At 48.9% G+C, this 27,298-nt stretch overlaps 1 protein-coding gene across 1 annotated transcript; it reads left to right on the forward strand.

Moving 5' to 3' along the window:
• RAVER2 (ribonucleoprotein, PTB binding 2) lies at positions 1-26,833 on the forward strand. Its single transcript, XM_069981379.1, has 14 exons — positions 1-288; positions 11,152-11,218; positions 14,757-15,226; positions 18,899-19,090; positions 21,024-21,144; positions 21,221-21,294; positions 21,503-21,604; positions 21,677-21,779; positions 22,211-22,347; positions 24,229-24,325; positions 24,566-24,687; positions 24,767-24,844; positions 26,052-26,165; positions 26,407-26,833. The coding sequence occupies exons 1-14, from the start codon at positions 73-75 to the stop codon at positions 26,530-26,532; spliced, it is 2,019 nt and encodes a 672-aa protein (XP_069837480.1). The 5' UTR covers positions 1-72; the 3' UTR covers positions 26,533-26,833.
• Positions 26,834-27,298: the final 465 nt, after the last annotated feature.

Consider the following 27,298-nt stretch of genomic DNA (forward strand, 5'->3'; position numbering starts at 1 on the left):
CGGGAGTAGGCGGAGTCTTCCGTGGCCCCGCCCCACTCTCATAGCCAGGCGCACCGAGCCAGCCGCAGCAAAATGGCGGCACGGGAGCCCGGGCTTCCCCGGTGCTCTCAGGAGTGGGGGGGCTCCGAGCCTGAGGGGGAGATGGGTGCAGAGATAGAGGCGGGCGAGGCCGGGGTCTGGCAGCTGGAGCCCGAAGAGATCCGGAGGAGGCTGGACGCCACCAGACGGGAGCTGGGCAACCGGAGGAAGATCCTGATGCGGAACCTCCCGCACGACTGCAGCAGCCAGGTAACCGGGGAGGCCCGGGAGGGGGAACCGGAGAGAGAGTACAGCACAGGGGGACTGTCAGGTAATGGAGAGCAGTGAGGGGCCCCAACGTGAGACAGGGTATTCTCATGACTGGAGAGGGACGGGACGGGACGGGCGCCCCCCTCATGACTGGAGAGGGACTGGACGGGACGGGCGCCCCCCTCATGACTGGAGAGGGACTGGACGGGACGGGCGCCCCCCTCATGACTGGAGAGGGACTGGACGGGACGGGCGCCCCCCTCATGACTGGAGAGGGAATGGACGAGACGGGCGCCCCCCTCATGACTGGAGAGTGACTGGACGGGACGGGCGCCCCCCTCATGACTGGAGAGTGACTGGACGGGACGGGCGCCCCCCTCATGACTGGAGAGTGACTGGACGGGACGGGCGCCCCCCTCATGACTGGAGAGTGACTGGACGGGACGGGCGCCCCCCTCATGACTGGAGAGTGACTGGACGGGACGGGCGCCCCCCTCATGACTGGAGAGTGACTGGACGGGACGGGCGCCCCCCTCATGACTGGAGAGTGACTGGACGGGACGGGCGCCCCCCTCATGACTGGAGAGGGACGGGACGGGACGGGCGCCCCCTCATGACTGGAGAGTGACTGGACGGGACGGGCGTCCCCCTCATGACTGGAGAGTGACTGGACGTGCGCCCCCCTCGTGACTGGAGAGTGACTGGAGAGTGACTGGACGTGCGCCCCCCTCGTGACTGGAGAGTGACTGGACGAGACGTGCGCCCCCCTCGTGACTGGAGAGGGACGGGACGGGCGCCCCCCTCATGACTGGAGAGTGACTGGACGGGACGGGCGCCCCCCTCATGACTGGAGAGTGACTGGACGGGACGGGCGCCCCCCTCATGACTGGAGAGTGACTGGACGGGACGGGAGCCCCCCTCATGACTGGAGAGGGACTGGACGGGACGGGCGCCCCCCTCATGACTGGAGAGTGACTGGACGAGACGGGCGCCCCCCTCATGACTGGAGAGTGACTGGACGGGACGGGCGCCCCCCTCATGACTGGAGAGGGACGGGACGGGCGCCCCCCTCATGACTGGAGAGGGACGGGACGGGCGCCCCCCTCATGACTGGAGAGGGACGGGACGGGCGCCCCGCTCATGACTGGAGAGGGACGGGACGTGCGCCCCCCTCGTGACTGGAGAGTGACTGGACGAGACGTGCACCCCCCTCGTGACTGGAGAGGGACGGGACGGGCGCCCCCCTCATGACTGGAGAGTGACTGGACGGGACGGGCGCCCCCCTCATGACTGGAGAGTGACTGGACGGGACGGGAGCCCCCCTCATGACTGGAGAGGGACTGGACGGGACGGGCGCCCCCCTCATGACTGGAGAGGGACGGGACGGGCGCCCCCCTCATGACTGGAGAGGGACGGGACGGGCGCCCCCCTCATGACTGGAGAGGGACGGGACGGGCGCCCCCCTCATGACTGGAGAGTGACTGGACGGGACGGGCGCCCCCCTCATGACTGGAGAGGGACGGGTGCCCCCCTCATGACTGGAGAGTGACTGGACGTGCGCCCCCCTCGTGACTGGAGAGTGACTGGACGAGACGTGCGCCCCCCTCGTGACTGGAGAGGGACGGGACGGGCGCCCCCCTCATGACTGGAGAGTGACTGGACGGGACGGGCGCCCCCCTCATGACTGGAGAGTGACTGGACGGGACGGGAGCCCCCCTCATGACTGGAGAGGGACTGGACGAGACGGGCGCCCCCCTCATGACTGGAGAGGGACGGGACGGGCGCCCCCCTCATGACTGGAGAGGGACGGGACGGGCGCCCCCCTCATGACTGGAGAGTGACTGGACGGGACGGGCGCCCCCCTCATGACTGGAGAGGGACGGGACGGGCGCCCCCCTCGTGACTGGAGAGGGACGGGACGGGCGCCCCCCTCATGACTGGAGAGGGACGGGACGGGAGCCCCCCTCATGACTGGAGAGGGACGGGACGGGCGCCCCCCTCATGACTGGAGAGTGACTGGACGGGACGGGCGCCCCCCTCATGACTGGAGAGGGACGGGACGGGCGCCCCCCTCATGACTGGAGAGGGACGGGACGGGACGGGCGCCCCCCTCATGACTGGAGAGGGACTGGACGGGACGGGCGCCCCCCTCATGACTGGAGAGTGACTGGACGGGACGGGCGCCCTCCTCATGACTGGAGAGTGACTGGACGGGACGGGCGCCCCCCTCATGACTGGAGAGGGACGGGACGGGAGCCCCCCTCATGACTGGAGAGGGACGGGACGGGCGCCCCCCTCATGACTGGAGAGGGACGGGACGGGACGGGCGCCCCCCTCATGACTGGAGAGGGACGGGACGGGACGGGCGCCCCCCTCATGACTGGAGAGGGACGGGACGGGCGCCCCCCTCATGACTGGAGAGGGACGGGACGGGACGGGCGCCCCCCTCATGACTGGAGAGGGACTGGACGGGACGGGCGCCCCCCTCATGACTGGAGAGGGACGGGACGGGCGCCCTCCTCATGACTGGAGAGTGACTGGACGGGACGGGCGCCCCCCTCATGACTGGAGAGTGACTGGACGGGACGGGCGCCCCCCTCATGACTGGAGAGTGACTGGACGGGACGTGCGTTTCCCTCAAGACTGGAGAGGGACTGGACGGGACGTGCGCCCCCCTCATGACTGGAGAGTGACTGGACGGGACGGGCGCCCCCCTCATGACTGGAGAGTGACTGGACGGGACGGGCGCCCCCCTCAAGACTGGAGAGGGACTGGACGGGACGTGCGCCCCCCTCATGACTGGAGAGTGACTGGACGGGACGGGCGCCCCCCTCATGACTGGAGAGTGACTGGACGGGACGGGCGCCCCCCTCCCCTCGTGGCTGGAGAGTGACTAGACGGGACGGGCGCCCCCCTCCCCTCGTGGCTGGAGAGTGACTGGACGGGACGGGCGCCCCCCTCCCCTCGTGGCTGGAGAGTGACTGGACGGGACGGGCGCCCCCCTCCCCTCGTGGCTGGAGAGTGACTGGACGGGATGGGCACCCCCCCTCCCCTCGTGGCTGGAGAGTGACTGGACTGGACGGGACGGGCGCCCCCCCCCCCCCCTCGTGGCTGGAGAGTGACGGGCGCCCCCCTCAAGACTGGAGAGGGACTGGACGGGACGTGCGCCCCCCTCAAGACTGGAGAGGGACTGGACGGGACGTGCGCCCCCCTCATGACTGGAGAGTGACTGGACGGGACGGGCGCCCCCCTCTCGTGGCTGGAGAGTGACTGGACGGGACGGGCGCCCCCCTCCCCTCGTGGCTGGAGAGTGACTGGACGGGACGGGCGCCCCCCTCCCCTCGTGGCTGGAGAGTGACTGGACGGGACGGGCGCCCCCCTCCCCTCGTGGCTGGAGAGTGACTGGACGGGACGGGCGCCCCCCTCCCCTCGTGGCTGGAGAGTGACTGGACGGGACGGGCACCCCCCCTCCCCTCGTGGCTGGAGAGTGACTGGACTGGACGGGACGGGCGCCCCCCCCCCCCCCCCCCTCGTGGCTGGAGAGTGACGGGCGCCCCCCTCAAGACTGGAGAGGGACTGGACGGGACGTGCGCCCCCCTCAAGACTGGAGAGGGACTGGACGGGACGTGCGCCCCCCTCATGACTGGAGAGTGACTGGACGGGACGGGCGCCCCCCCTCCCCTCGTGGCTGGAGAGTGACTGGATTGGACGGGACGGGCGCCCCCCCCCCCTCGTGGCTGTAGAGTGACGGGCGCCCCCGCACCTTGTGGCTGGAGAGTGGCCCATCCCCTTCCCGAATAGAGAGGCTGTCTGCCACCCTCATAAGTGGAAAGTAGCAGTACAGGATGAGTGCCTCCCTTTTGACTGGAGAGGGCGGGGTTGTGCGCCCCCCTCAGGTCTGGAGAGGACCAGGACGGGTTATAGAGACTTATTAGAGAGATGCCCACCATTGCACCTCTTTGGAGATGGTGACTCCTCTCTGTGTATTGTTGTTCTTACTGCAGCCTCGTGATCCGCCACATTCACACCTGTGCAGAATGCCAAACCACCTCCCCAGCCATCAGGTGTTTCACTTAAAGGGATTTGCCTTTAAAATTTGTCAATTTCGTTCTGAAAAGTTCTGTAATTTTCCCATGTTGTGGTCCTTGCTATCAGTGAATGGAACCTTTCTGTGTGGCGTCTGTGCTGATAACTTGTTGCTGACGCGGCTGCCGCTTCTGTACTGACGCACTGTGACCATCTTCGTGAACCTCGCGGGTCTGTAAACAGGTTTCATTTTCTTACAACCAGTAGAGGTTTTGAGATAAACTAGAAATGGTTATTAGACATTTTTGTTTTACTTTTAAAGGGGTTGTCCATTACTCATGCTCCTAGATCACTATGGGCTGCAGACTAGTCATCACATTGGTGCAGTGTTACCCCCGGATTGTTCTGCTCACTGATAGCAGACATTGCGGTATTATCAGTCAGTGGCCCCGGGCCCCTCTGTGGACAGACACTGGGAGCCTGCCGCGCTTCCAGCCTTGTTTGCTCAGTTTTATTTGCTCGAGCTGTCAATATATCCTGAGCCTGTAAAATCCCCAAAGTGATGATGTTTGCTTTTTGCTGGTCGTGGGAACGATGCCAGGTGCGGGATCCCAGATTTGGCGTTTGTGTTTTCTTAAAGGGCCACTGTCACCAATATTATTTTTCTAGTTCATTTAGATGAACTACTAGAGAAGAGTAGTAGTTCGTCCCCTGACAACCTTCTGTGCACCGCAGGAGAGGACACCATGCAGATCGGCGCTTGTTTACTGGGCCTATTGCACCGCCCGATTATCGTTTAACAAGGGCTGCACGTTACCGATGTCCTTGCAGCCCTTGCTTAACTTTATACATTACCTATCCAGGCTCCAGGGCTCCTCTTGCTGTCTTCTACCCGGGTCCCACGCGCTCCAGCTTCAGAGCGGCCTGTCTCAACTGATAGGCCACTCTGAAGCTGAGGAGCCCTGGAGCCTGGATAGGTAATGTATATCATCAGCCGCCGGTCGCGCACCGCTATTACACGTAGCAATGCACGGTTGGCGCCCGACAATTATAGGTTCAAACCTATGTCAACGATCAGCCGATGATCGTTGTATTTATTACACTGATCGATAATCGGCCGAATCGGGCCAATTATTGTTCCGTGTAATAGTACCCTTAGCCAAACCTGAGGAACTCAGCCTCCCTTCCCCTTTACACTGGCTTGTGCACACAGGTCACAGAGCATTCCCAGAAACCTGCCCTCAACGAAGAGTACAGTCTGTAGATGTTCACTATGGTCTCTGTCCATGAGGCTTGCTGTAATGCGTGTCACTAAATGCTGTTAAAAGCAGCCTGAATTTTCCCTAAATAACGGTATACAAATACATTTCCTTTATGCCGTCATATATGGCATCATATTTTTCATTTGTAGTTCATCCCAAATTTTGTAATAATTTGCGTAATTTTAGCATAGGGTGGGGGCAGAGAATCAATGTTTGTTCCCTGTAATCCGTATTGTGTCTGCTCCTGATTTAAGGCTGTTTAGTTACTATGGGGGTGGATACAGTGGTGTTTTACCTTTATAAGGTTTGTTTATTTAATAAATGGGGGGTCTAGGGCCCAGCACACACTGTAATCTTTCTGCCATATATTTACCTATTACAATCTGTACCTTTTTAACAACATTCTCTACACATCATCCACTTTTATGTAACTAGAATAGTAGCTATATTATTATATAAATGGAGCAGTATTATAGTAATTATATATAGGGAGCGGTGTTAGTAATCTCATACATAGGAGGCAGTATTATAGTAGTTATATTCTTGTATATAGGAGCAGTATTATAGTAGTTATATTCTTGTATATAGGAGCAGTATTATAGTAGTTATACGAACTGGAGAGAATGGAACGGCTGCACATCCCATCTATGGCTGATACTAATGCCGCTAGGCCTATATAAAAAATCAACACCAGAGTGTCTGTATATGAATTGATCAAGCCATATTGCCCCGTGTACCACCGCGCAGGTCCTCTGGTCCACACGGGTCCCTACGCTAACTCCACACCGTGTCGGTCAGCGACCGCCACCCCGCAAAGCGTGCACGTGCAGGGAAGGGAGGCCATGGAACGGCCCTGCAACCCAAATTATAGTAGTTATATTCTTGTATATAGGAGCAGTATTATAGTAGTTATATTCTTGTATATAGGAGCAGTATTATAGTAGTTATATTCTTGTATATAGGGGCAGTATTATAGTAGTTATATTCTTGTATATAGGAGCAGTATTATAGTAGTTATCACATCCAGAAGCAAAAAGAGCTAGCACTCACCGTATGCTGCAAATATAGTCCGTTATTCGGGGTAATTCAGCATGGTCATAGGGGAGGGAGGTGAAAGCAGGAGCGTGAAGGCGACGGGCTGTTTCACTCGCAGTACGCAAGTTTCGTCAGGCCCACGGACGTCACTGCCGGGGGAGGGTCTTGTATAAATACGTAACAACAGGTAAGTGAAATTAAAAACAATTAAAAACAGTACAAAAACTTGTTACAAGAAGGAACCAAAGTCATTACGCTCGTTAAGACCTATGGGTCCTACAGCATGTAGTCTGCTGATCCACATAGATTCCCTCTGGAGCAAACGCTGGTGGCGATCTCCGCCATTGGTATTACAAAAAACTCTTTCCAATCCTAGAAATTTTAATACCTTGGTGTCTCCACCATGGGTTCCCCGTACATGTGAAATTAATCTAGGTACCCCTTTTCCTGTTTTTACAGAGTAACAATGTTCCTTGTATCGAGTGTTAAGAGCTCTTTTTGTTTTTCCAACATAAAAACGTCCGCAAGGACAAAAAATAGAATAGACAACAAAGGTGCTCTTGCAAGTGATAAGCTTGTTAATAAAGCACTCTTTGCCATTGAGTTTAACACAGGATACAGGGTGCATCTGGTTACAGTAGGCACATTGGCCGCATTTTTTATTACCTACAATCGTGTTCACACTAAGCCAATTTTTCTGCGATACAGTAGCATTGTGGGAACCTGGTTTCCTCTTGAGTGTTTCACCTAGGGTAACATTTTTACGATACTTAACAATGGGTTTATGAATAGCTACACTACTAAGATCTGGGTCATCCTCAATATAGTGCCAATGTCTACGTATGCTGTCATTAATACATTTATTCATGTTGGTATTTTGGAAGGAAAAGACGAACCTTTTAGGTCTCGAACGAGGACTTTTTTTTTACTCAATAGTAGCTGAGAACGATCTTTCTGAGATACTTTTTCTATGGCTCTGTTTACAATGGAGTGTGGATATTCTCTCTCTTCTAGTCTTTGTGCTAGTTCAGAAGCTTGCTGCATAAATAAATCTGTTGTGTTATTCATTCTCTTAAGTCTGAGAAATTGACTGTATGGGATGCTGTTTTTTACCTGGTGTGGATGAGAGCTGTGATAATGTAGAATGGAGTTGGTGGCCTGTGGTTTCCTGTAAACAGAAGTAACCAGGTTCCCCTCAGATATATCAACTAATACATCTAAAAACTCAATTTTGTGCCCCCCAAATTTATTAGTGAAAATCATATTAACGTTGTTATTCTCATTTAAATACCTAACAAAATCATTAAACTGCCCCTCAGAACCCTCCCAAACAATAAATACATCATCCACATATCTAAAATAATTCTTAATGTGGGAAATAAAGGGATTGCGGGTATGAAAAACAGTATTCATCTCCATAAATGCCAGAAAAAGATTAGCGTAGGTGCTTGATACGGGTGTACCCATCGCGGTACCGGTATTCTGCCCGTACCATGCACCTTCAAAAACAAAGTAATTATTAGTGAGAATAAATAATAAAGCCTCCTTAACAAAATTACGTAAAGAAAGGGGATGGTTAGTAAGCTCGAGGATGCGATCGATAGCCTCTACACCCGCATCATGAGGGATGCGGGTGTAGAGGCTCTCGACGTCCACCGAAGCCAGAAAATAACCTGGGGTAAAGTGACTCTCCTCAAGAGCTAATAGAAAATCGTTAGAGTCCTTGAGATATGCAGGGAACCCATCTAAAAGGGGTCTGAGTAACCAATCCAAGTATTGAGAGACCCCCTAGGTCGCGGATCCGATGGCGGATACAATAGGGCGACCGGGGGGTCTCTCAAGACTTTTATGTACTTTTGGAAGGCAGTACCACCTGGGTACACGAGGTGACTCAATAAGCAATTTTTCAGCTACTTTTTTTGTAATAGCTCCCTTACTAACATGTGTGCTAAGTAACGTTCTAAGTTTTTCTACAATTTTTCTGGTAGGATCTTGGGCAACCAGGGTGTATATAAGTCTATCATCTAGCTCAGTGATTTTCAACCTTTTTTGAGCCGCGGCACACTTTTTATACTTAAAAAAAATCCCGGGGCACACCACCAACCAAAATGGCACAAAATGACACTAAAACAGTACATTTTATACATATACTTAATAATATAGATTCTAAATGTATTTATACTCACTCAGTGTGAAACCTGGGCCTGTTTTCTTCTCCCCCCTGTGGTTCTCTCCACCATACTTCTTACCCCTACTTCTCTCCTGTGCTTCTCTCCCCCGTGCTTCTCTCCCCCGTGCTTCTCTCCCCCGTGCTTCTCTCCACTATACTTCTCCCCCCTACTTCTCTCCTGTGCTTCTCTCCACCATACTTCTCCCCCCTGCTTCTCTCCACCACACTTCTCCCCCCCTGCTTCTCTCCTGTGCTTCTATCCCCCGTGCTTCTCTCCTGTGCTTCTCTCCACCATACTTCTCTCCCCCCTGCTTCTCTTTACCAAACTTCTCTCCCCCCTGCTTCTCTGCCCTTTTTCTCCCCCATCCCCAGGTTTGTCTTCCCCATTGTTTTCTCCTGTTTCACAGGGGCACCATAGTTTGGGAACTTTCCCCGCGGCACACCCGACCATGTGTCACGGCACACTAGTAATGACTTTGGTTCCTTCTTGTAACAAGTTTTTGTACTGTTTTTAATTGTTTTTAATTTCACTTACCTGTTGTTACGTATTTATACAAGACCCTCCCCCGGCAGTGACGTCCGTGGGCCTGACGAAACTCGCGTACTGCGAGTGAAACAGCCTGTTGCCTTCACGCTCCTGCTTTCACCTCCCTCCCCTATGACCATGCTGAATTACCCTGAATAAAGGACTATATTTGCAGCATACGGTGAGTGCTAGCTCTTTTTGCTTCTGGATGTGATGTTATACCTTTTTCAGCTATATGCACCACCTGGCTGCCTATTCCTATGCCTTAACATCCTCCACTCCGATTGTCCTAGCCCAGAGGGTCCTGACTACCATATATGCACGTTGGTGCTAGCTCTCATTGCTACTGGACTATATATTATAGTAGTTATATTCTTGTATATAGGAGGCAGTATTATAGTAGTTATATTCTTGTACACAGGAGCAGTATTATAGAAGTGTCCTGGATGTGCTGTAATACTCTGATTATTATCTTTGGAGTTCCATTATCTCCTTAACTTTCCTGACTTTGTTCTTGGTCCTTGACACTCCTCATCACCTTGGTCTCCTCACGTGTGTAGTACCTGTTAACCATTTACCACCTGTTGCCGCAGCCATAGGCCATGTGGCTGTTGATCTTCAGAGATATCAGCATTGACCTAATATCCCTTTGACAAACATTGTCATTGCCCAGATGCTCTGCTGGAAGGATCCTGTGTCACGTTATTTGCATGGCCGTCATGGGCGGACGAGTTGGGTTTGCATGTTGGAAAACAAATGCCAAAGAGCTGAATGTGATCTGATGGATGATTTCCCTGCCCCCCACAATGACCCTGATCCTGCAGACTGTGGCCCCTGTGTATCCAGGGAAGCTCCCGGCTCAGGACTGCTTTGTGTCACTGCTGTAATGTCAGGCGCTCGGCTTCACTGGGTTTGATTCTCTTCTGCTTCGCTGCATAGCAGCCTATTTTATTTATGTAACGTCTGACAGCTCATTCAGGGGAAATAAGAGACTGTCAGACCCAGTAATGAGAAAAATCCATCTCTATGTGGGATTCACACAAGCCTGGTCCGGGGCTTTTCGTATTAACTGTTAATATGATTTGTGTGCTGAACTACAACTCCCAAAAAACCTTGTGTTGCAGCGACTGCGACAAAAAACTATTTTCCTGAATGAGATATGGGATCATCCTAATGGTACAGATTGCATTAATGTAGCACAGATGCTGTGGGTAAATGGCTGGGATTATCTATCGTAGCTAAAGTACAGTTGCTTAGCTACATCTCCCAGCATGCCCTGTCAGCCTTCGCACCCCATTCCAACCCCTAGAGAACGGATGAGGAACCTCTGTCCCTCTAGCTGTTGCAAAACTACAATTCCCATCATGCCTTTGGCTGTCCAGGCATGATGGGAATTGTAGTTTTGCAGCAGCTTGAGGGCCGAAGGTTCCTCATCCCTGCCCTAGAGCATTGGTTGATCTCTAGTTAGTGCAAAACTACAACTCCCAGGTTCCCTGACATTGTGCAGCCTCCTACTCCACCACTTAATGCCGTGGTCTAAACCTAATTGCAATTCAGAGCATGCTGGGAGTTGTAGTTTAAGTTGGATAGGGCTGGGATATTTGTTGCTCCCCATGACTGTCCCCAATTAGCTGTGTTCGTAGCTGCACGGCACGCGTCCACCCTGCACTGTGCGGCAGGAGATATTTTCTGCTGAGTTCTCCTACGCACTGTATACATAAATACATAACTAAAGTAAACACGCCCCGCGGGCCATATGTTCCGGCATCGGCGTCTGTTCTTCATCACAGATGGAGTCTTGTTTTCAGCCGCTTTTATAGTCCTTTTTCTTTTTCTTTTTTTAGGATATCCACGATTTATTGAAGAACTATGAAATCAAGTACTGCTACGTGGATAAAAATAAGAAGACCGGTGAGTTCACTCCCCACAAGCTGCTGCTGCTGCTATCTGTCGTCTGTTTCCTGAGGCCCTTTAGATTGCATGTGCTGATGGCTTATGGAGTGTTATCAGGGGATAGTCACAGAATCAACCCCATTCAGATGGGTGAGAAAACCTTACACAAAATATCCTGCTCCTAAAAAAAATGCACTGTTAGGCTATGTTCACATCACATTTTCAGCCCCAAGTCGGGCTACACCTCGGGAATCAATGAAAAAAGGATGCTGGCGTGTGGCCGATGGCCCCATTGACTTTGATTGGGCAGGACAAAGTCATTTTGTAACTACGTTCTGATCATTTGGCCGACATATATTTCTTTGTGCGCGACTTAAAAGCGTGGTCGTCCACGCTTTTGAGTCCTGCACCAAAGAAGTATCTGTTGGGCAGATGGACAGAAAGTTGTCACTAAATGACTCCATTCAAGGCAATGGGCCGTCGGCCGCACGTCAGTATCCTTTTTTCATTGATTCCCGATGTGTAGCCCGACATGGGGCTAAAACGTGATGTTAACATAGCCGTAAAGTCTCCTATCTGGGAGGGATGTGGAGCAGTGTTAATCCTAAGCCACATGGTTAATGCATCGACTGCGAAAACTACACTTTATTTATAAAGTCATATTTTTATTCAAAGGAAATTCGGGTGAAAAAAGATGTCTCTATGCGTCATTGCTCTGATATGGCGATGTTTCCAACTAGCTGTTTTAAAAACTACAACTCTCAGCAAACTACACCAAATGACTATCAGCCGTACTTAGCCAATTACTGGCTGTTACGGTTGATAACCGTTTAGTGTAACAGCGCATGTTAAAAGATGAGCACGATGAGCAGACATGCGCAATGTTGACTGATCGTGGTCTTTTAACATGTTGAAATAACTCGATCAAGACAATGACTGCTTAGCAGACCGCCCCTGACTTCAATGGTTTGCCCAGAGGATCTAAGTATTGTAGCGATGGCTCTTCCAGCTTAGGGCCCTATTACACAACATATTATCTGACAGGTTTTTTTAAACCAAAGCCAGGAATGGATTTGAACAGGGGAGAAATCTCAGTCTTTCCTTTATTACCTGTTCTCTGTTTATAGTCCATTCCTGGTTGGTGTAATAGGGCCCTTACTGTCTGTACGTGTAATATCACAGGCAGCGAGCGAGAAGCGAGCTCTGACCTGACAGGATGGCGCTCGCTTCCTCCTCTATATCATGCCATGTAATAAATATGGCCTTTAAAGCAGTGTTACCCAACTCTGTTTCTCTAGCTATCGCAAGACCACAACCCCTAGCATGTTGTAGCAGCTTTTTCGACTGTCAGGGCATGATGGGGGTTGTAGTTTTACAAATGCTGGAGAGCCACAGGTTGGTCAACTTTATTCTAAGGGTCCTTTTCCACGGGCCGAGGAGGGCCTGATCAACGATGTAAACGAGCGGCGATCTGCTAGATCGCCGCTCGTTTACTGGGCCTATTCCACGGCCCGATGATCGTTGAGCGAGGGCTGCAAGGACATTGTTACTGACGTCCTTGCAGCCCTTACAGCATCATACATTACCTGTCAGGGCTTCTTCTCTGCGCTGTCTTCATCCCCGGGTCCCGCGCGCTCTATCTTCCGAATGGCCGGTCAGCTGACAGGCCACACTCAGCCAATCACAGGCCGCGGCGGTTCCGACCTGTGATTGGCTGAGCGCTCCGTCAGCTGACCGGCCATTCAGAAAATACAGCGCGCGGGACCCGGGGATGAAGACAGCGCAGAGAAGAAGCCCTGACAGGTAATGTATGATGCTGCGCTTCTGATATCGTCGGTCGCCCGCCGCGCACCGCTATTCAACCGTAGCGATGCGCGGTGGGGGAACGATGATTTTAGGTCTGGCCCTAAATGAACGATCAGCCGATGACACGATCATCGGCTGATCGTTCTCTCTATTTCAACGAACGATAATCGGCCGAATCGGGCCAAATGGGGCCGATTATCGTTACTGTGGAACAGGGCCCTAACATATTTGGTGCATGGTGCAAGACATTACCAGGCTGCAGTAGTCTGACAAAGACTGTCTGGGCATGATGGGACCGGTGCAACAGCTCCAGATTCATAGGCGGGGTGACACTGCTGTATAGTATGTAAGCCAGCATGGTTATGCAATCCTATCTCATCTACTTGCCTCCTCCTCTGCTTGTACAAGCCACAGTGTCACATCATGCATCAGAATGTCCAGGATGAACAATGCTTTATGATTGGATAATGCTGCGTCGTAGAGAATTATGAGGTGGATAGTTCTAATAAGCCGATTGACGCACATTATTACCTGAGGGGCTCTTTAAGGGCCCATGAAGCATATCATTTTCATCATTGGATATAACCCTCTCCTCCTCTTGGGCTCATTGCCTGTGAGATGTTATCAGCCTCGCGTCAGATCCCTCCTCAGTAATTGCTCAGGAACAGCAGCGTCGGCATATTAAGTGAGTCCCGGGGATCATTGTATCAGGTTTAGAAGACGTAGAATGTAACTTGAGAGCTGACCCAGCAATTATTGACCTCCTCTGGACCCACGTTCTGCAGAATAATGGGAAATTGCCACTCTGCTGAGTTTGGGCAAATAAAATATTCATTAGCCCCTTACTGCCATATTGTGTGTGTTTGTTTTTCATAGTACTGGGCAATCGCTTAGCCTGACAGCATGGGAATAAACCTGGCATTTATTAGATATTCAGATTAGGTTGTGTTAGTATGGGTAAAAATCCTTTCCGTATCACTGAAGAGAGATGTCCATGGAAGGCCAACCTATGTGTCCCATACAAATACACACATAAATCTTATAGGTCATGTGCAGTTATCTCCCAGATAAAATATAACCATATATATATAATTTTTCAGAGCCATCGTGGCACTTCACTTGCATCGGTCCCAGTTTTGGGTTATCTTCTCATCTTTATGCATTGGTGGCGAAGCCTGTAAACATTGATCTATAGATCAGGGGTAGGGAACCTTGGCTCTCCAGCTGTTGTAAAACTACAACTCCCATCATGCCTGGACAGCCAAAGCTAAAGCTTTGGCTGTCCAGGCATGATGGGAGTTGTAGTTTTACAGCAGCTGGAGAGCCAAGGTTCCCTACCCCTGCTATAGATCAGTAAAACCTCCTTGGCACTGCTTAGACATTTCCATTACTAGAAGTGAAGCACAGCAGAAGTCACTGAGTGACGTCTAAAAGGTTAGATCCTTCCATGAAACAGTGGTCTCAATTTGTGACTTTCCCCTACAACTCCTATCAAGGAAATGATAGAGGTTGTACCTTTGCAACAGCTGGAATATCCTGAAGTTGAGGAACACTGACACTTATCTGTACTGACAACTTATCTGTACGCAGTCTGAACTAAATCCCTGCCCGCGTGGTCCACACCGGAGACGGTCGGCTCTTAATAAATTTAGTAGACATGAGGCTGATTTTCAGGCGTGAATCATTGTAAATTGGGCGCAGAATGAGTCCCTGTTTTTGCACTGAACCTTTGTATGTCTTCTTGTTGCAGCCTTCATCACGCTGACAAATGGAGAACAAGCACAAGATGCCATTAGCAGCTTCCACAAGCACGTCTTCCGGGACAAGGAGATTTGGGTTCAGCTGCAACCGACTGATGCCCTTCTGTGCATCACCAACCTGCCCCCCTCATTCACCCTGGAGGAGTTTGAGGAATTGGTCCGCATGTACGGAAACACAGAGCGCTGCATCCTGGTCTACAGCGAGGTCACCGGCTACTTTAAGGGCTATGGCTTCGTAGAGTATATGAAGAAGGACTCTGCTTCTAAGGCCCGGCTAGAATTGCTTGGCAAGCAGCTGGAGGATTTTACCCTCTTTGCCCAGTGGGTAGATGTCAATCAGCTGACGGCGGATTTTATCCATTCAAAGTGCCTATTCATTGACAAGCTTCCTAAAGACTACAGCAATATCCATGAACTGACCGAAATCTTCTCCTCTCTGTACAGACCAACGTTCTGCCAGGTAGCGGGCAATACTTCACTCCACCTCACACTTTTAGGGTCCTATTCCACGGAGCCATAATTGGCCGAATCGTCCCGATTCGCCGGTCATCGCTCTGTGGAGTAGAGACAACAATCAGCCGATGATCGTGTCATCGGCTGATCGTTTATTTAGGCTCAAACCTAAAATCATCAGACACAGACTGTGCATCGCTGCGTGGAATAGCGATGCGCGGCGAGCGACTGACGATTTCACAAGCACCATACTTTACCCAAGCATGTTGCAGGTCTTCTCCTGCGCTCCTTCTTCCTCCCGGTCCTGCGCTGCCAGACCGCTCAGCCAATCACTGGACAGAACCACCGTGGCCAGTGATTGTCTGAGTGGTCTGTCAGCTCAGACAGGCCGCACCAAAGCTGCTGCTGTGCGCCAGACCGAGACGAAGGAGGAGTGCAGGAGAAGATCGGCAACATGTGTAGGTAATGTATAGTGTTTAAACAAGGGCTGCAAGGACATCGGTAACGATGTCACTGCAGCCCTCGCTAAATGATTATCGGGCCATGTAATAGGCCCAGTAAACGAGCGCCAATCTAGCAGATCAGCGCTCGTTTACATTATTGATCGGGCCCCTATCGGCCTGTGGAATAGGACCCTTACCATCTGCAGGGTCTTTCCTGGCAAAAGCAGGATTACAATAACACCTCTTCTCCCCTACCTAATGTTGTGCCCATCCCCCACGCGCCCTTCATTGCTACTTCTGTCATTGGAGTGTGGATGACGGGAGCAACATTACTACATGAATTACATCAGGAGACTGTGAACTTGTACAGACCTAATATTACAAAGTATTAGGGGTGTACGTGTTCTCCAGTCTCTGGTTGTCAACAACAGTTCCCATTTAGTGACAGCAAACCAAGATCATGAAAATGGTGAAGTGTAGTAGAAGGCAGCAGAACCTTTCCTTATGCAATGATCCAACTTCATTTGCTGATATAACCAGGAATCCCCTTTACATCAATATAAAGTGGGAGACTCCATGCCATTGTTATAATACATGCAAGAGCTGCGTATTCGATTTGACGCCATGTAATACTACATTTCCCTGTAGATGGGTTTTACCTTCTCGGTGGGGAGGTGAAAGCTTTCAGCGGGCTCCCTACCGTGTGTTTGGTCTCTGAGCTGGAGTGGTGGAGACGCTATGGATAAGTCACAAGCTGCTCGGGGAGGACGTTCTCTACCAGATAATAAACCTCTTCATTAGGAGCAATTGTAGCCGCAGTCAGACGGATGTCCGGAGACTTAATCATAGCGAGATCGCCGGAGAGGTTCATTTATATGCAGATACAAGAATAATGTTCCCATACTGGGAAAAATGGATCAGTGCTGATTGTTATTGGAAAGCGCATCTCCAAATTATAATATAGTATGTAACACAGGATATGTAGTGGATGTACACAGTGACCCCCACCAGCAGAATAGTGAGTGCAGCTCTGGAGTATAATACAGGATGTAACTCAGGATCAGTACCGGATAAGTAATCTAATGTATGTACACAGTGACCCCACCAGCAGAATAGTGAGTGCAGCTCTGGAGTATAATACAGGATGTAACACAGGATCAGTCCAGGATAAGTAATGTATGTAGACAGTGACACCACCAGCAGAATAGTGAGTGCAGCTCTGGAGTATAATACAGGATGTAACTCAGGATCAGTCCAGGATAAGTAATGTATGTAGACAGTGACACCACCAGCAGAATAGTGAGTGCAGCTCTGGAGTATAATACAGGATGTAACTCAGGATCATTAATGTATGTACACAGTGACCCCACCAGCAGAATAGTGAGTGCAGCTCTGAGTATAATACAGGATGTAACTCACCTCTTTAGAAGAATAATTCTGTATGAGAGCTGTATACTGGTGGTCAGAGATGAGCCGTAATACTTCTGTAAATGATGTTCTGGGTCATATAGTAATTCTGTAATTATCACTACATATAAACCTGTGATGAGAAGTGATCGCCATGTCGGCCACTTCCCACCTCTATATATAATGTTCATTTCTTCTGCCTCCTGTGGCAGCACAAATATGGATTTATACATAGTGTTTTGTGCCGGCAGCTATTTCAGGCTCTGGCTCCTCGCTTGATGTTAGACACAGGCAGCATTGTATACAGAGACAGTATTCCTCCACTATAAATAATGCTTAATCCTTGTGTAATGAGAATGTCTGGGTACAATTGAGAACAACACTCAGTTGTGAGAAGAAGGCCTGAAGGGTTTTTAATCCTCCCAATGCTACCAAAATATATCCATTCACCAACAGCAAGACATTACAGAGTTATATTCAAAATGTTCAGAATTGTCCATTATAAAATGATTGATTTCATTAACGTGTCAGCAAGCTGTGACTGTTCAGCTGGTGCAGTACTACATATCCCAGCATGCCTGGATAGCCTTTGATTATAGAGAGCCACAGTTTGTGGAACGCAGCTTTACATCAGACAAGATGCTTCCCGTTTATCTGTCTATCCCTGAGCACTATACGGCCCAAAGCCTGGGGGGAAGAAGCTGCAGGTGCATGGAAAGCAATGTTGTGGGTCTTCATGACACCTTTACCCTCCTCTAAGATTCCTTTACATTGCAGATAAGAAGGGAAAAGCTTCAAAGTCATATTTATCACCATAATATAGGAGTTTATGGCACATTTTAGATAACTCGTCAGGCTAATTGACCCCAGGGTGAGGCAAGTAAATGACCCTATAATTTTACCCCATCTATACCTGGAAACTAAACTATAAACTAGTTGTAGTGGACTTAAAGGGGTTATTCAGCTACAATCTTTTTGTTTCAAATCAACTGATATCAGAAAATTATACAGATTTGTAATTTACTTCTATTTAAAAATCTCAAGTCTTCCCATACTTATTAGCTGCTGTATGTCATACAGGAAATTTTGTTTTATTTTCAGTCTGACACAGTGCTCTCCGCTGACACCTCTGACCCAGACAGAAACTCTGTTTTCTATGAATCCCCATAGAAAACTTCTCCTGCTGTGGACAGTTCCTGTCTCGGCCAGAGATGTCAGCAGAGAGCAGTGTGTCAGACTGAAAATAAAACATTTCCTGCATGACATACAGCAGCTAATAAGTATGGGAAAACTTGAGATTTTTAAATAGAAGTGAATTACAAATCTATACAACTTTCTGATATCAGTTGATTTAAAAGAAAAAGATTTTCGCTGGACAATCCCTTTAAAGGAGAAGTCTGGCCATTTTTAAAAATTGGCAGTTAACATAGTGGGGCGTCTCCTGTTCAGGATCCTTTTCTCCTCAAAAGAGATATGAAGGGTCTCTATTATTTAAATAAAGACAACTCACTGATATGAATGGACAGTGTGTAGTGCTTCACCTCACCTGTGGTGGCGCTGCGGGGAAGCTGAACATTTTACTACCTGCTTTCTTTACAGATAACAGCTGTTCACTGGGGGTCACAGGAGGACACTTTGTTAGGAGCCATAAACTGCTGTATATAGGTCGCCCCCTAGTGGTAGTAATAGGCAGCTGAAGTTTATAGCTGGATGTGGAAGTGGGGGTAGAGAGAAGAATTAGGAAAATCCTTCAAATTATTCATGCCGATGGTTTTCTTTGGCCTCGTATTATGGATTGTAATTTTGTAATTTCATTTTTGTCTCTGCAGCTGGCAGAAGAAGAGGGCGGCTATTCTGCAGGGTTTGCAGTGGTGGAATACGAAACAGCCATTCAGGCGGAGGAGGTGAGGGACTCCATAGACGGGATGACTGTGAATGGGAGCAGGATCCAGGTCTCCTTCTGTGCCCCGGGGTCTCCAGGCCGCAGTGTGCTCGCCGCTCTCGTAGCAGCACAGGGAATGGTAAGAGAAGTGCAACATTCAGCGTCTGCCTCTCTGTAATACACCCATAGATTTGTAAGAGGTAGGTTCAGAGGTCACATTGCCCTATTGATTATAGACCATGAGATCTGTGGGTGATCCTTTAGGGGTACCATGTGATAAGACTGAATGCTGGGACCTTATGGAAACCCATCAGCAAACCGCATGCAGGGGGGCAGCAGACTGACATAAAGCAATCTCTTCTGTTACAGTTTTTAGATGGAGGGGTGTAAAACTGCAATCCTACAGCTATTGCATAACTGCAATTCCCATAATGCCTGGACAGCTAAAGCTTTGGCTGTCCGGGCATTATGGGTATTGTAGTTTTGCAATAGCTGAAATGCTGGGAGTTTGACACCACTGCATTAGATGTTAGTTGTGGTATTGAAGGGGTTAAATGGCCTGGGTCTGAGGTGCATATTCCAGCTGGCACATGCTGCTGATCACATGGGCACCGCATCTTTTCCTTCTAGTGGATATACTATTTACATTCATTTGTAGAAAGAGATTGAAGGGGAGGTTCTTTTTAAAGCCACCTCTGTCCGTATTACATATCAGGATGCACAGATATACACTCACCGGCCACTTTATTAGGTACACCATGCTAGTAACGGGTTGGACCCCCTTTTGCCTTCAGAACTGCCTCAATTCTTGGTGGCATAGATACAACAAGGTGCTGGAAGCTTCCTCAGAGATTTTGGTCCATAGTGACATGATGGCATCACACAGTTGCCGCAGATTTGTCGGCTGCACATCCATGATGCGAATCTCCCCTTCCACCACATCCCAAAGATGCTCTATTGGATTGAGATCTGGTGACTGTGGAGGCCATTGGAGTACAGTGAACTCATTGTCATGTTCAAGAAACCAGTCTGAGATGATTCTAGCTTTATGACATGACGCATTATCCTGCTGAAAGTAGCCATCAGATGTTGGGTACATTGTGGTCATAAAGGGATGGACATGGTCAGCAACAATACTCAGGTAGGCTGTGGCGTTGTAATGATGCTCAATTGGTACCAAGGGGCCCAAAGAGTGCCAAGAAAATATTCCCCACACCATGACACCACCACCACCAGCCTGAACCGTTGATACAAGGCAGGATGGATCCATGCTTTCATGTTGTTGATGCCAAATTCTGACCCTACCATCCGAATGTCGCAGCAGAAATCGAGACTCATCAGACCAGGCAACGTTTTTCCAATCTTCTACTGTCCAATTTCGATGAGCTTGTGCAAATTGTAGCCTCAGTTTCCTGTTCTTAGCTGAGCGGAGTGGCACCCGGTGTGGTCTTCTGCTGCTGTAGCCCATCTGCCTCAAAGTTGGAGGTACTGTGCGTTCAGAGATGCTCTTCTGCCTACCTTGGTTGTAACGGTTGGCTATTTGAGTCACTGTTGCCTTTCTATCAGCTCGAACCAGTCTGCCCATTCTCCTCTGACCTCTGGCATCAACAAGGCATTTCCGCCCACAGAACTGCCGCTCACTGCATGTTTTTTCTTTTTCGGACCATTCTCTGTAAACCCTAGAGATGGTTGTGTGTGAAAATCAGCAGTAGATCAGCAGTTTCTGAAATACTCAGACCAGCCCTTCTGGCACCGACAACCATGCCACGTTCAAAGGCCTCAAATCCCCTTTCTTCCCCATGCTGATGCTCGGTTTGAACTGCAGGAGATTGTCTTGACCATGTCTACATGCCAAAATGCACTGAGTTGCCGCCATGTGATTGGCTGATTAGAAATTAAGTGGTAACGTGCAGTTGGACAGGTGTACCTAATAAAGTGGCCGGTGAGTGTAGATGAAAGAAGAACTAAAGACAGCTGGAAATTCTGCCTCTGTAATGTTCAGGATTGATTTTTGGGGACTATGCTGTTAGTAATCTGCTAGCCTATAAGCTGTGACCTGTTCTTGTATCCAGCTGCAGAATAACAGGAAGGGATTGCTTCCAGAGCCGAACCCTGCTCAGATCATACAGAGCCTCAACAACCCAGCCATGCTACAGATGCTCCTGCAGCCCCGAGGAAGGTCAGGGAAGCACGGTGAGCACTCCATACACCATCTTAGAACGTGCTCCCTCTTGTGTCACTTGTGTTCTGAGCTCTCCATATCTCCCAGGTTCCTCTGGACGACCGCACTTTGTTAATCCAACAGTAAACCAAGCACTTTTACAGCTCAACAAACTGCATCAGGTAGGGAGAGAAGCGTGTCTACGTCTGGGAGATGTCTACAAATTCTATTCTATTCCAACGTGGAAACCATAGAGATTCTGCAGAGGTTGTTGTACAATGAATGCGTTGTTGTGAATGAGTGCATTCTTGCTTACTTACCTTACTGCTAGGTTAGGAATCTGGTGGTTTGGTCTAGTGCATGGCTTTATGCTCCTATTTATCTGTACAGAAGCCGGGACTTCCAGGAAACGTCCTGATGCAAAATTACCCCCATCTGCAAATGGCCCAGCAGCAGCTTCTGCAGCTCAAGAACTCACAATCCAATAACAATGTAAGTACACCCCAGGTGGGCATTTGGCAGCCTCAATGTCTTCTATCTTACACCTCTTTCCCTTGGTGATAGAAACCTGGCCTATTGGGAGAAGCCCCAGTCTCCATTCTACAGGCGGCGATGGGGACAACGCAGACTGGATCGGCAGAGGCCACACAAAGAGACATGCCGAAAAGTAATGTGACTGCTGGGACTAGTAATGGGGAGCATTAAATGGTTAACCCTCTATCAGTGTTACATATTCCCTTGTATTTGCTTACAGTCATGTTGGAGATCCCCTCTTGGCTTGTTGTTTTTTTGATGTGACTACTTAAGGGTAGAAGGGATGCGATGGGAGGGGGGGAGGTGACTGATGTGCTTACACATTAGTTTCCCTGTAGATGTCCCTGATATTTAATGTTTTACAAGCCATGGTTTTCTAGCTGGTACAATTCTTATTGTTCTGGTTGGGGATTGTAGTTTTGCACCGGCTGGACTGCCACAGCATGGGAAACACTTATATAAAGTGTTTAGGTGAGTTAATCTATAGAGATGATTCATGTTGTGTCTGAGAGATGCCAGCAGTGAATATATAACCCGATCCCTTCCTTTGCATCCTTTACCTAGACCTGTTACCATATTACCACAACCTGTCCAGGATACCACCGGAGAAGCAGCCTCCATCCCTGACATCTGAGGGGTCCCTGCTGCCAGCACAGAACCCAGCGCATGGCCCGGCCAGTACTGCTGACCTGCTGCATGTGGTGAGAGTTGTCCTTTGTGACTTCTGTTAGTACACACTATTACGGGGATGTAAATCTTTCTACAGATGTAGAGCAGGTACTTGGGGTTATTTTGTTCCAGCCTCTAAATTAATGAACCTTCGTGCACTGTATGTTTTTTCTGGATCAGATCATATGATCTGTGTCCCCCCCCCCCTATTCTTTTAAACCAAATAGTTAAAGGGATAATAATTATCAAAGGAAAGTCCAGTTTATAAAAGCCATTTCCATACACCCTAAGGGTATAAACACACACACCGTATACGCAGCGTATTTACTGCTGCGATACGCAGCAAATACGCAGCAGATTAGATCTAAATAACTGAATACAGCATCAAATCTGCTGCGTATCTGCTGCGTATACGGTGTGTGTGTTTGTACCCTAATAGAGAACTGTGAGTAGCTTGGTTGGGGTCCTCTGTTCTAGTTCCTCATCTCTTGGCCAGAGAAGAGAGTGGTTACAAAGAGCGTCTCCCTATCGGTGTTATGCTGGTTAGGACAAGTCCTCCATGCAAAACCTTGATATGAAAGGACACATGGTAATAACAGTGAAACCACTTTTTCAGAAAACTGCATAAAATTCCATTGAAAAGCGGTCTTCTATGATTACCCATCTTCTTGAAGAAAATGGCCGCTATGCATAATGTATTGGTGGACTGAAAAATCTGTCACTGTATTTAATTTTCCCTGTGGTGGCACTACAGGGACAGGTATATCTACTGCCACTGGGAGATCTATAGATTACAGCTGATTGCTGGGGGGGCCCATCAGTATAACACATTGTGATCAACTTATTGTCAAGGTATCCTTCTAAGGGTCCATTTACACAGAAAGATTATCTGCCAAAGATTTGAAGCCAAAGCCAGAAACAGACTATAAACAGATCCGGTCATAAAGGAAAGCCTGAGATTTCTCCTCTTTTCAAATCCATTCCTGACTTTGGCTTCAAATCTTTGGCAGATAATCTGTCAGATAATCTTTCTGTGTAAATAGACCCTTACAGGTAGGAATTGTCCAAAGCGGACAACCTCCTTAAAGGGGAACTAACTGCCAGTTAGAAGATTTTAACCTGCTGTTATGTTCTAATAGTGCATGGAACGCTGAGGAAGGAGGTTATTTTCTTACCTCAATCCTTAGCGCCGGCTCAATGTTCATGAGGAGGGGCAGACCTGCTGGGGTGGTTCAGTGTGTTTAGGGTTGTAATCCTGTGCCAAGTGCACCAGACTGCCTAATTTACATATGAATAACACCAAGGGTTTAACTAAAATGGTGCTAAGGATGAAGGTAAGGAAATTACCTTAATTCTCAGTGACCCGGCCCTGTGGGAACATAACAGCAGGTTAGTCTTCTAAGCTGCTGTTAGCATCCCTTTTGAACCAGGATTAATTTATTGCGTCCCTTATACCTGATTCAGTTTGACTTGATGGACTTGCCAACACTGCCACCCAGTGGCCAGTTAACGAGCAAGACACATAAGAGCTGCACAGATCTATGCAATGTATTAGTTTTCTACATTGTATCAGTGTGGATACCAGACTGTTTAGCTCACAGAGCATTGTCTATTCTGGATACAGTTACATCACTTCTCAGCTGAGGGCAGGACTAGCTATGTACAGGTTTACTGCGTCTGAATGTGAATAAAAGTATTCTCATTCACTGATGACAAACTAGTATATTACTCATATTGAGCAATTGAAACTAATTCTATTTGAAAGTTGTAGAACTTTCATATTGATCCTTATACACATAAAACATGAAAAGTATACATATGCACACTCGCACTCACTCCTGATCTGTCATGTTGGTATATACGAAATGATCACTGAACTATTACAGTTTTATAGTGAACTTTGTACATTATAGAACAAGACTACCAACCAGACGTCGTTGCTGGGGGAGCCACCCAGAGACATCCGGCTGAGCACCAACCCGTACCTGAACCTGGCCAGCGTGCTTCCTGGTAACTCCTACTGTCATAGGGGACATCTCTGATATGTTGAGGGGTCCTGGCCATGACTCTTTGCTTACAAGAGATCTGTAAAGCCGCCATAGAAGCAGGATTTTGACAGGAAGATCGGTCTTCAGTGCTATAAATCACAGATGTTTGTATCTATCAGAATGTTGTATTTTCTGCAGGGAGGGCCCCGGGCTCTTTGGAGTCAGTCAACCATAGTAAATGCTTCCCCTTTGTGTCTCCCAGGAATGGCCATCAGAGCCCTTCAGTCTCACGCCATGGACGGATTAATCTCTCAGGACGCAGGAACACAGCCGGCACTGGACGGCTATTTTACCTACAACCAGCAATATGGGGATTACTCTCAGGTAGAGTGTGCGGTCACATCATGGCTTTGGGGATGGTACGTGGCTGACTGATGATGAAGTCTCTGTTGTTGTGTTCCAGGAGGCCCTGCAGCAGTGGTATGACCAATATTCCACTTACAACAGTGCCCCGACTGATGTTCCAGGGGACAGCAGCCAGGTAAGAAGAGTCCAGGTTACAGTGGGTAAATCACACACAGCGTATGAGCAGACCATAAATCCTCCTTGCTCTTGTGAGCATAACAACATTGCAAATAGTCTCTAAAACTTATTTTATTTACACCACTCCTATTCAGACTTCTGTCTCCATAGTGTACACCTATAACCAAAAGATGCAACTTAAAGTGACACTGGCGCCCTTTTTGCATTCTGACTTCTCTACACAGGTGTAAAGGGTATTTAGCCCCGCCCACATTGCCACAGTTTACCCCTCCATGACATCATCTGCACATAGGCCCCATCCCTCGACGGCCATTGTGTGGGCTGACCTAGAGGGGGTGGGGCTTAGACATTTTAATCTGTTCCAATGGTCAGTGAGGGGGCAGGGCCTATGTGGCTATGTCATCGTGGAGGGGGCAGGGCCAACGGTGGCACTGTTGCTGTGAAGTCCCGCCCACTTAGCACAATCTGCAGTTGATAAAAGATCACTTTTTCCTGGAACAAGCACCATGACGTATGATATAAAATAAGGTATGAAAACCGCTAAATTTACCCTTTACACCTGTGTAGAGAAGTCAGAATGCACAAAGGGAGTGACAGTGTCACTTTAACTCTAGTAAGTGCATTTTACTCCATTGCACTTGTCTATGCTGCAGAAAAACAAATCTACAACTGCTATGATCACACACAGACTTGCACCCTGATAGATCTTTTTGGTTGCCCTGTTTGTTACATTGCTGCTTGATTGTACATAGGTGGGCAGAGGTTTATCTTCCTGTTGGGGGCATTTTGGGGCCCATGACCTGGCCTGGTGCCAGAACCGTTCCATTAAAGCATCGCACTACCAGATTTTATCATGGGTTCAGTACATTTCCCATCCCCAGCGGTACAGGAGCGGGAGAACAGATGTGGAGCTGATCCTCCTCAAGATGCTTGTTAATATGTACATAGTTATTAGTCTCAATCTCTCATTGGTTTTTCATACCTAGAAGATTTTTCTTCTTCCCTTGTGGGTGAGAGCACATGAGCAGCAGAGTGAAGGCCTCCCCCACATCCAGACCTAGCATTATGTTTAGATAGTGTGGGCAGACAGGCGGCAGAATCTGCATCTACATATGTTTTTATGTTGGGAACAGCAGGGGAGAATTATCAGGTGTGGAGTCTGGTTATATCAGTGGTTGTTTCACTATTCTCGTCTTTGTCTGCAGTCGTCTTCCACTCTGGGTTATGGAGAATACAACGCATATGTCCAAGCACAGCCAACTTACTACACAAATGCGCAAGCATTGTACCAGCCGGGAGTTACGGCGTCTGCAGAGAAGGTATGTGTGTCGTGTCTAATACTGGTGTCACAAATGTATTTCCCATAGAACTGATGGTATATGTCGTGTGCAGTTCCTGAGAACAAGAATTCCTTGTGGTGCTCCACCTTTGGCTGTCCAGGCATAAGAATTGTAGTTTGGCTGTGCCTGGAGGGCTGATGTTACTCTGTCTCTGCTCTAACCCTTCAGACCCTGCACTAGACATAGCTCATACTCCATGGTATTATTCTTGTAATGGCAGATAACGGGTGGCGAGAAGAGGGCGTACATTCTCTCCAGCACAGACGCCGGCACCGGATACTCTGAGCAATATGGCCAAGCCTCTAGCGACAGCGATGCCTACTTCAAGAGGAAGAAGGTCTATTAACATTGCACATGTATGTCTGCACCTTCACACCCAAAGATGCACAATGTGGGTTATACTGATTTTTGCAAGCCATTTAGTCTGGCACTGAAAGGGTTAGAGTTGCCTAAACAAAGATATATAAAAAAAAATTCTCAGGCTGAATTGTTATATAAAAGCAGATTAAATCTCGGTGAAGATTTGTAGATATTTTCTACACTTAGCTGTAACTCGGTCTTTGTTATATTCTTGTTATGGCCTGCAAACTATTTTTTTTTCTTTTGTAAATATAAAGCAATAAATAACTAGCAAACTTTTACTTTTATCCATTGGTCCATGTGGCCTGTGTGTGATGTGGATGGAATGACTGTTCAGGTGAGGACTGGTCTGATAGAAGCCTGTGCTGCATGGTGTCCAACACAGATGGAGATTGTGATTTTCCTATCGTGTAGATAGAGGTAAACATAACCTGCTGTAATGTGGCACGCTTGCTACTAGTATCTTGAAGGATTTTTCTAGCATTTCTATTGATAACCTATTTGTAATTGATGATTGGGGTTGCACCACCACATTACTAGACATGTCTGTGTGCAAGGATGTAGCACCAGGTCTATAGATCAGTGATAGAAATGAGTAAATTTACAGTATCAATGAAGCAAAGCGCTTTGTTACACTTCACCGTTGGCCTGTCAGGCTGCTGATCTTTAACTCCGCTCTTGGAAAAGCTAGGTTCAGTCATGATAGACATTACCTAGGACTGCAGCCAGACAAGGTGACAGCAGAGTGTAAA

The sequence above is a fragment of the Dendropsophus ebraccatus genome, chromosome 8 (genome assembly GCF_027789765.1).
Source record: "Dendropsophus ebraccatus isolate aDenEbr1 chromosome 8, aDenEbr1.pat, whole genome shotgun sequence".
In the NCBI taxonomy this organism is placed as follows: domain Eukaryota; kingdom Metazoa; phylum Chordata; class Amphibia; order Anura; family Hylidae; genus Dendropsophus; species Dendropsophus ebraccatus.